The 11,091-nt window shown below is 30.9% G+C and overlaps 1 protein-coding gene across 1 annotated transcript; it reads right to left on the bottom strand.

Annotated features, from left to right (window-relative positions):
- Positions 1-204: 204 nt before the first annotated feature.
- On the bottom strand, positions 205-7,983 carry LOC111047145 (DNA-directed RNA polymerase II subunit RPB7). The gene is made up of 8 exons (XM_039433026.1): positions 7,785-7,983; positions 6,550-6,659; positions 5,817-5,976; positions 4,304-4,354; positions 3,432-3,497; positions 2,294-2,365; positions 1,433-1,466; positions 205-359 (listed from the first exon to the last, which is right to left on the bottom strand). The coding sequence occupies exons 1-8, from the start codon at positions 7,794-7,796 to the stop codon at positions 346-348; spliced, it is 519 nt and encodes a 172-aa protein (XP_039288960.1). The 5' UTR covers positions 7,797-7,983; the 3' UTR covers positions 205-345.
- Between the last annotated feature and the right edge of the window lie 3,108 nt (positions 7,984-11,091).

Below are 11,091 nucleotides of genomic sequence, written 5' to 3'. Positions count from 1 at the left end.
TAAGTTTATATCATCACAATAAATTATGAATCAGATATTGAATCCACAGCAATATCAAAGTTCGTGTACAGAATGTATAATCTTAATAGAACTCATTAGAAGAACACTTCCACTGTACCTGACATGAACTCTGAAGCTGATACGTTAAAATACAGTTTTACTCTGGATTTTCCTTTGAAATGGAGGATATAATAGAGGTACGACTTACAGAATGATTCTTTTTATAGAAATCTATTAACTTAAATACATAATTCACAGGGTACATCATTCACATTCTCAGGTTTTCTCAGCACACAGAAAGTGACAGTTTGTAAAAACATTTTGACAGTCCGGATATCACTCAATTCACAACACCAAACCTGAAACAAAAATGGAGAATTTAGACAAGGTATCTGAATAAGACAATAGCAACAGTTATAATTTTGAAATTTCTGGAACTTGCAGTTGAACATTACGCTCGGTTATTCATACAGACTTCGATTACGGTATGACTGAAAGTTACTATTAAAAATTGTAATATTGCTCAATATACATTTAGAAATAAATTATTAAATTCGAATTTTATTCAATCCAATCCACAATATTCACAAATTATAAGAAAAAAATATCAACAACAAGATTAGAGTAATAAGCTAATAATAATAAAGTGAATAATAGTATAATTATTAAAAAATAACTTCAGACAAGGATTCAAACATGCTAAACCAGGACTAATTGTGAATTTGGATAGAAAAATACTGCTTGCTGAGAGTACAATACTGCGAGCAGGAATGAATATCTGATAATTTATGAATTGATAGAGAAATAGAAAAATAGAAAAAGAAGAAAGAAAAATTAGCAACCAATCACTCACACATTCACACTCACCATGCTCACTTTCCCAATGCATAATCACCATTATCAGAGTAATTTAACTATTCAATCACATTGAAGAAGGTCAACAATGTATAAGCTATTCTAACAGCAATCACAATTCTAAAAATCACAAGTCACCAGTCAAAGACAAGATCAATATGAGCTCATAAATATAAGCCTTGAATCATGTACATTGACAAACATGAGAATTTGTAAAACTAAAAGAATTATTTTTTCTTCCATCACATTCCATAAATTAAGAATTAGAATTATTATTATTATTATATTGGAGATTTTGGCACTCCTGTGAGAACCTGATTGACTTGTTAACTCCTCCAAACTAATGAGCAATGCCAGTTGCCAAACCATGATATCCTGATGAAAATAAACCTTCTTAGTGTCTTTGCTGAAAACTGTTCATGGAAAGCTACAATCTTGGATATCTAGAAGCCAGTTATCAGACAGTAGTCATCAATTGGTCTCATGATTAATTGGTCTAGCTGTTATGATTTCATACAATTATCATCCATATTGAGCATTTTTTTTAAAGACAAGTAATGAGAGAAAAAATACTAACCTAAGAAGTCATCCATCAAGGTTCCAATTGCAAACTGAAAAAGAATAGGAACATTGATGAGAACATTGAGAGTACAACTAAGATCATAAAATATTGTGTTGGACAAATTTTTTATTGATGAATTTCTCCATTTTCTATACATTCATAGTATTCAAAAATTAGTGGGTTTGTGAAAAAACACAAAAAAACAGCGAAGTAGTATTATTAAGTAGAAGCTATTAAATGAGTAGATATTCAATCTACAGCACAAATGATATTTTTTGTGTACGGTACTTGAATACTGATGCTAAATTTTCTTTGAAGAGAGGTTCAAAAGCATTTTGCTGACCAATTTGAGGAAATCATAACTGATAATGTTCTAGTTTAAATGAGCTTTAAAAGTCATGACATTTCCAAACAAGCACTGGAATTGTGAAAATTGAACTTAAAACATAAAATGGAAAAATATGCGTTCCGGTAACTGAAGAAATTCATTCTTGGTTCCAAATCATGAGTGTGACACGAATTTAGAATAAAAATATTATGAAAATTGCAATAGTCAAGAAAATTCAACATTCAATAGTACAATGGAAATTGTTCATCAAAATATTGACGAATTGTAGCATTAAATAGGTCATCTTGTATGAAAATGGAAATTGTTCATCAAAATATTGACGAATTGTAGCATTAAATAGGTCATCTTGTATGAAAATGGAAATTGTTCATCAAAATATTGACGAATTGTAGCATTAAATAGGTCATCTTGTATGAAAATGGAAATTGATTATCACAATTAAATTGAAGAATTGTAGCATTAAATAGGTCATCTTGTATGAACAACCATAAAATTGAAAGAAAAATGTATGTGTTAAATAAACTTACAATGCCAGATGCATCCACTCTGGTACCAACAATTTTTAGCCGAATTTCGTCGTCAGATTGTATTACAACATCCTAGAAAAAAAAACAATTTGTATTGGGATAATCCAATATGTCATAAAATATGACACGCTGGGAACAACCCTATCAAGCAAAATTGATTCTATATTTAGGAAAATACTTAAGGCTGTACAAAGGCTAAAAGTAAACTTTCTAATGGTGATATTTTTTAAAGTTTTTCGATTTGTATATAACGTCAAGCTATCAAAATGAAAAAAGTTTTCTCAGGAAAACATTTTTTCTGATCATTACTTTTTGAGATATGAGCGCCTAAAGTTTATATTTTTGGGACAGAACATTCAAATTCGGTAAGAGATAAATCCATGAGATTTATAGAATAAAATCTTCATGGTATTGATGATTGAATAGAATAAAAATATTAATTTTTGAAAAAGTTATTCAATTTACTAAAAATGATAAAAAATAACTTAACTAGAAGTTATTTTTGGTAAATTGAATAACTTTCTTAAAAAATGATATTTTCAAAACATTTTTGTTTTATTCAATCAACAATGCAATGTAGAATTTATCCTTTAAATTTCATGGATTTATCTCTTACCGAATTTGGAATGTTCTGTCCCAAAAATTTAAACTTTAGGCGCTCATATCTCAAAAAGTAATGATCGGGAAAAAATGTTTTCCTGAGAAAACTTTTTCATTTTGATAGCTTGATGATATGAAAATCGAAAAACTTTGAAAAATATCACCAGTAGAAAGTTTATTTTTAGCCTTTGCACAGCCTTAATCAGTAACTGTAGTTTCAACAGTGTAGTTTAGAACAGTGATACAAAAATTGTTCCTCGACTGGAAAAAGAAAAAAAATCAAAGATATTTAGATAAAACAAGCAACAATATTCATGACTTCAAACTTCATTGAAATGTTTGTTTCAAAAGCTGTTTAATAAAAATTGATCAAATAATATGGAAGAAGTCATCTGAAGTTTCAGGTTTGTATTGAAACAATCTAGAAGTATTTTATTGGCTTCATTGATAAGAGTTCCAACTATAAAAAATTAGAATCTGATATTATCGGTAGATAAAATATACAACCAAAGAAATGAATACTAATAAAATAACTCACCTCATCTTTTGATTTATAACAAAGAGGATTTGAATTCGGACAGAACTGCATATCAGCTGGAATTGACTGCAAATAAAACATGTAATATGAAGTATCAAATAAAATAATTACAACAAATAAATAATAGTGAAATAAGTAGACACTTGGAATAATAATAAGTTATGATAAATAGTGTTATCTTACTTTTTCACAGCATTACTCATGATTTTGTTGCTTGTCGGACGCGTTTTGTGGCACTGAACCACATCCTCAGCGTACAAGGAGTAGCTAGATACTTATAAACGCGTCCGACAACAACAATTTCGTGAGTACTGTTGTGGAAGTGTAAGATAACACAATTTTCAATAATTAATATCAACAGTTCAAGTAGAATGGAGACAAAAGAAGAAATGATAAGTTTATTATAATTGCTGAATACGAAAACCTCAGCAAAATATGCAGAGCCTTTTGAATTCCAAATCAATGTAATGTTTATCCTAGAGACCCTATCTGTCATGTAATTTCATAATAGTAAAAATATTTTAAATCAGAATCATTAATTAAATGAAAAATATTCAATATTTGGAATAGGAAGTGAAATGAACAATGAATAATGAACGTTATTTTTTATTGTGATGAATCAACAATGCATTTGGAATTACATAAAACAATACAAGACTGTACTTATGATATCAAGTTGCATTATTATGTCATAATGTCATGTAATAATTTTTATTTTCTACAATGTTCGATGAGACCCTTTGAATTATCTTTCAAGTACTGTACTCTAGATTCTAAGCTCATCATGAGACAAAATAAGGGAACACGTTTTGGGAAATTGCCTGTTTTTATAATCAAATAAATTGAGACAGAATAAAGTAGAAATTACTTACATGGTGCGAGATGAAGCAAGATAATGGACCAATTTCAGCAAACATGCCGACCTGTTGAAAGGGATGAAAAATTAGTTTCAAAGTTTCGAAGCAGTTTTTGGCAAACTAAAAGTTATTAGTGAGATTGAATCCATCAGTTTTAATCCATTAGGAAATGAATTTCAAATGCTCCGAGTGAGTTACCTCAGGTACCGAGGTGAACAGGTCGAAACAGATCATTTCAATGATTCCAAATTGTACATAGGGTATCAAAAAGGGGCGACCAATTAAAATGATTCATAGAAACTTATTCAGGAAAGACAGACAGATATAGCTGACAGTATAGTGGGCGTTTCAAAAGATAACATCAGCTACAAAAAAATTAGGGATAGTTGTTAAAAACTTGAAAATCTTGAGAGAAATTGATTAAAATCGGTTGATATGAGGACATGTTGTTGAATAATACACATTCTTATTCCACAGTAGTACTTATACATTTATAGTGACATACGGCTGTGAAACTTGGGTTCTCAACTCCCAAAATATGAACGCATTGAGGATTTTCGAAAGAAAAGTAATAAGAAGAATTCATGGCCCCATATGCGAAAATGGAGAGTGGAGAATCAGAAGCAATGCAGAGATAAGTAGCATTCTGCGGGGAAATGATATAGTAAGATTTATAAAGTCTTGGAGAATCAGCTGGCTGGGACATGTCCAAAGAATGGAGAATAATAGGATGCAGAGGCAGATGTTTGTTGGTAGAATATAAGAAACGAGGAAAAGAGGTCGCCCGAGAACACCTTGGCTGCAGGATGTAGAAAAAGATCTAGCATGCCTAGGAGTGAGGAAATGGAAGAGACTGGCTAATCAGAGAGATGAATGGAGGCGAATTGTTGAGGAGGCCAAGGTCCACGCAGGGCTGTAGCGCTTCGTAAGTAAGTACTTATACATACTATTTGTATTATACCGTGCTGAAGAGTAAGAAACTGTATAATTCAACAACATGTCCTCATTTTAGACATTCTCATACTTTGAAGAAATTGGACTTGAGTTACTTGAATCGAAATTGACCCAAAGCAACAAAAGATTAACACGCCATTTTTTTGTCATGACTAGATATCTGGATTGACTGTTTCGATGAGTGGATTTGACTTGGTACTTGTAATATAGGTTCACATACGGATTTTGTCTGAAAACACTCATTTAAGTCTGATAACTTAGTCAGGATATAAAAAATGTATAATACTTCTATATAAAAGCTCCTCACTCTATCAGGTACAGCATTGTACATCCTCAGAATTGAAAAACAAGCCTTCTTCCAACTTAGACTGCAGATTGATATGAAAGAAGTTAAGTTGTTTATTAACTCATCAACTTGTGATACAACTGCATCAAGAACTTCTCCTTCTCAGGTACTTCTCAAGAACTACTTTTCAGGTACAGCATTGTACATCCTCAGTACTGAAAATCAATCCTTCTTCTAGTTCAGCCTGCAGATTGATATGAAAGAAGCTGAAGTGCAATTTTTGATTACCTTATTAACTTGCGTTACAACTGCATCAAGAACTTCTCCTTTGAACGGCCTGAACACAATTGCTTTGAACTTGACAGGGTAGACAACAAAACCTTGGCCGGGTAGAATTATCCCAGCTCCAATGTTGTCAATGGTGGTGACAGCCACAACAAAGCCATACCTGAAAAATTATAATGAGAATTTTTAGAGTTTAATAGGGAGAGACTGTTATATGATTGTAAAGCTTGAAATTAATTTTGAAATACTAAAATTCTGATAGACATGTTAGAATAGTTGAAAAAACTGGATCGTTCAAAAGGTGGGTAGTTTTGGGATCCAATAAAGAATTATTGCAACTATTATAATAATTAACTATAAAACACACATTACTATTGTAAATATCATTGAATAAATACATAATTATTATTGTTTTAATGCTACTGTAGACATGATAAACTAAAAAATGAAAATAATAACTGATATAGAGTTACATTTTTCACTGCATCTTTATTTGCATTTTAAATATCATAGTGCTAATAAAAGCAATAGTTTCTCTTAACTTTGACTTTAATGAAAAATTGAAACAACTCTTCTTATTTACTATTTTAAGTAGACATAATATATTTGTAGAGAAGTATGTTTATGATTATGAGTATGGGTTGTTTGTCTCATGAATACTTCTTACAAATTATGTTGAAATGAGTGAAGGAAAAAACGATATACTGGAAATATAGAACCATAATAAGTGACATACTTTCCTGTGCAAGTTCCTTCTACTTCGGTGTACAATTTCTGCTTGACAGTTTCATGAAGTTGTTTTCCGAAATATCGTGGATGTAATAATATCTCGTGATCTAGTGATATCTGCAATAAAGTTCAAGATTAAATGAAATGTCTAAATAGTATTCAAGGTAAAAATTTTACAAGTACCAACTAATGATAAAAATTCAATATTTGTCTAGAAAATGCACAAATCTGATATTCTAAAATTAAATTCCTCAATTTCGCTTGGAAGGTAACTTATGTCGTTAAGAGCACTGAAGTCGGTCAACATTATTCTAATGTTGAGAGTATTGAACATAATTTTGTTAGTTTGAGATTAGGAAGTGTTCTATTTATGTTCCTGTTGCTAGTTTAAAATTTTAATGAACAAGTAACATGGATATAAAAAGTAAAAATGACGATTTTACTCTGAGAAATGATATTATATCCCTGTCAGTGGGCTTAAAGTACAGATCCCTCAGCACTTTATGCCGGCGAGTGTATAAGGCTTCAACGATGTCCGCCATTACTCTGGATATAGTGACGCCATTTTCAGCAAAATCAATTGAAAATTGGAAACTAGAATTCAAATAAGTCAAGTAAGTTATTTGCACGAAAAGCTTGCAAAATTAAGAATATGCTATGGGCCCTGTTACACATTTATATAGCATTTTATAATATGATTGATCATAGATATTTGTTTATAGTCACATAGACTAATATTTTACCTTGAAACAAGACTGATAGGAAATAAAAATCTTTCATGAAAATTGGACGAATAGCTATGTCCAAAATCATAAATATAATATTATTACTGTTCATTGGGGCCCTAAGATTGAAAAAATAATAATTGACAATTGAGATAAACGTAAATATAAAGTCAAATTGACCGATAATTCAAAAATACTTACGGAAAATGGATGAATATTGGAAATCGGGTTTTATACGATTCTAAAAAAACTTATTTATATAGAAATATTCTGTAACTAGTTGATCTAACAAATAACCAACTAATTTTACAACTTGTTTACCGGTAGCTACCGTAATAAAATGAAATTGCAAAGACTGGTATAAAATAAATATGAATTTTGATTTCAAGATTTAAGACCTTATTATTTAATATCAAATACATACCAGTTCATTCTCATTATAGAATTAATAGAATAGTACAATAATAATAATTTCTTGTAAACAGTGATTCTGTGTTGTATAGGTTAGAATACTTACGTGATAAAACATTGTTCAACCAAACCTTAGAGCAAATATATCAGGTAGAATATAGCTTCCAGAAGATATGGATATCTCTATTTGGCAAGTGAGAATAATAAATAAATTTCAATAAACAATTGGATTTCAAAAAATGGGCTTACGATCACAACATAACCCAACATAAACAGCAAGATACGAAATTGTAAATTCACCAATGCCAGCTTGATCAAACCAAGAAGCTGTCCACTACAGCAGCGCTATGGTGGCTTCATTTGATAACTACTTGAATTGGCGGGTAACTAAGAGCCATTTGAACTGAACTATGCCCAGTAGAGCTTTCAGAGAAGGTAGAAAGCGAAGTCCTTTAAAAATGAAGTTATTCTAGATTGGGCTCTAATGATGTAATGATTATAATCCATCAGTAATGAAGAATAATATTAATTTCAGTTGAACAATGATAATATAGAACAAATTTGTAATATGTTGGACAGAAAATATAGACCTAATATATTGTGTATTTTCCTCATACTTTTCCCAGCAAATTAAGAATAGATTTCAATGTAGGTTTTTATTTGGAAGTTATTGGAAAGTACTGCCTATAGTGCTCATTGAAAAAAAACACTCAATAATAGTATTTTACGTGTATAATATATATTCTTTTAATATTTTTCAATAGTGCAATTATTGCATAGACATGATAGGAGGAAAAAATTCTCAATTTAAAGACCGGTAATAGACTGCTCGCTCCTTAGTCCAGTCAAAGAAAGGTTATAGAGGGTGAAGTTTGGAAGACAATTTTTGACCCGGCAGTTCTGTTTAGGGTAGTGAGGAGGTAAACATATCAAAAGTCCTCACCCCTACACCCCTGTGCTAAGGGGGTGGGAAGGTTCAAAGGTACAATTTTTTGGACCTGTATATTCTTCACCTGGAGTTAAAAAAACATTATCCCCAAAAACAAAATCAGGTCCGATATATTATTGAATGATTTAAGAAACTGTCTCAGTCAAACACGGTTTGGTGAACCAAAATGAACGATTCTAGTAGACTAGCTGGTTTAAAACATTTCTGATTGATTATTTTGATTCGTTTTTTCTTGTGGGTGCCCGAATGAACTCTAGGCTTGTGCGTGGGTAATGAGGCAGATGATAATGGAAGATGATGTATACTGTTTGTTTTGTTGCTGTAAACAAAGTATAATAAGCAATTAAAGCGTGCTTTAATAAAACAGTTCTAATAAATCTGGTTATTTCATTAATACCACTGTTAATAAAATTTTCTTTTATTGCATGGCTTAATTTAAACATACAGTAATATGTGGTATATATGGATATTTATATAATATGTAGGCATTATATTATAGTAATATGTAGCAATATTGTACATAAATATGATATAAATTGATCTGATTGTAAATCCAGATACAAAAAAAGTTTTTAGCCAGGTCACTCCCTTGTTATCGGATGGGCACGTTAAACTCTCGGTCTTGACTGATATACTGTATAAACGTCGTGAGGCCCGTTGACGGCTTAAATTATATACTCAGGCGAGGTGGAACTTCCGTCAGGGTTTTCCCACCAATAAAAGCCATATGAATATTATTATTATTACCTATTATATCATATCATATCATATTATTCAGTTTATTTCCAAAAAACATAATAGACGAATAAGAAATAAAATATACAACATATTTTGGAATCCCCCTACTAGACTATCCATCTGTGTGTAGGGGGGGGGGGGGGAGTTCCACCTTATACATAATAAGCTTAATCTGCTCATAGAAGTAAATAATAGAGAATACACTTATATTGTGGATGTATTATTAATATTCTGATTATAAAATAGATAATATATTGTGCTGATGTATATTTAAGAATGAGTATGTAGGATTATGTATGTATGTAGGATGCATTTTTCTGAAAAATTGTTTATTACATGAATATTCTACTTACTGTATAAAGATTTTCTTGTATTGACGGAGAATATAACTCATTTATATAATAAAATTCAATTGATATCGATCAAATCATTGGTTTTTCCAACATACAGTGTAAAATATCGGAATTTGGGTAGATAAAAATCCCTAACCGAATAGTAATAGGTCTGAAATAAAGTAACTGGCTAATATCGCCAAATAGATAATAATTAAGATTAGATAGCATCAGCTTGTTCTGGCTAAACGGTACAAAAACCTAAAAAGGATTTGAAGGAATTTGTTGCTAATAAATATATTATTATATAAAATATTTTGAAGATTGAGGTTAGGTATATGCATTCAGGGATCGGCGACCTAGAGATCGATCAAATCGAGCAACGTAGAATCTGACCAAAACCCCTTGGCAGAGCTCTATTGCAACAAAACAGTATGCAATGTGAAAGAACACATGATCACGTGGCTAACTATTAGGTAGCATGAAACAAATATTAGTGTATAGAATATTAGCTAGCATGTAGAGAGCATAAGTAAAAAACCTAATAAAAATAATTAAGTGTATTCAGGAAATAGGAGGTACCAGGCGCATGAATACTGAATCAAATTTGCATGCACCAATAGCACAACGGCAGTTAATAGGCGGCAACTGTAGGCCAATTCAAAAATATTTCTATATATTTATATAAATGTTCTGGATTTATGTTTAAATATTGTATAGTCTATGTTATCGATATGGCTCGAAGGCAAAGAAATTATTAAACGCACAACCTAAGTAATAATTTGATATTTTTTGTACGATCTATTTGAACCTAAATGGCGGAGGACTAAGATATTCAAATTTTATGTTAATTTGAAAGTCGGAAGTAAGATTTGTAAAATTGAGAAAGGAGAACCAGCACTCGCCAGCCAAATGCCACCATGAGAGGACCCTAAATATTTTAGAGCGTAATACCTTGCTAATGAATTGTAAAAGTTAAAGTTAGATCAAATTATTAAATTTCTTAAAAGGACTTTGTGATGCTCTTGTAAAGCAGAAGTCATTTTCAATTTCAATAATTTTATAACCCCTTGGAAGAGACGATTCCAGCTACCATATTCCAGGACCACCAGGAGTTGGATCGACATCGGCGGCTTATAAGAAGATTTTCGACACGTGAGTGATAAATATTGAATTAGTGATGGGCGCCCTAGTGCTTCGAATCTATCTAATAATCAAAGCTAGCTCGTCGAAAGGGTTTTTATTATAAATTGAGAATTTAATAAGAGAAATACTTGCGCAAGTAAAATTAGTATTAAAGGTATTTTATTGAAGAAAAAATATAGATCAATACATTTCAGAAAATTCCATTTGGATCAAAGAAGTATAAAATCTAGGCTATTAAAACACATTCA

The sequence above is a fragment of the Nilaparvata lugens genome, chromosome 7, assembly GCF_014356525.2.
Source record: "Nilaparvata lugens isolate BPH chromosome 7, ASM1435652v1, whole genome shotgun sequence".
Lineage (NCBI taxonomy): Eukaryota > Metazoa > Arthropoda > Insecta > Hemiptera > Delphacidae > Nilaparvata > Nilaparvata lugens.
Note: the sequence above shows the minus strand (reverse complement) of the source record. Positions and strands in the feature narration are given on the sequence as shown.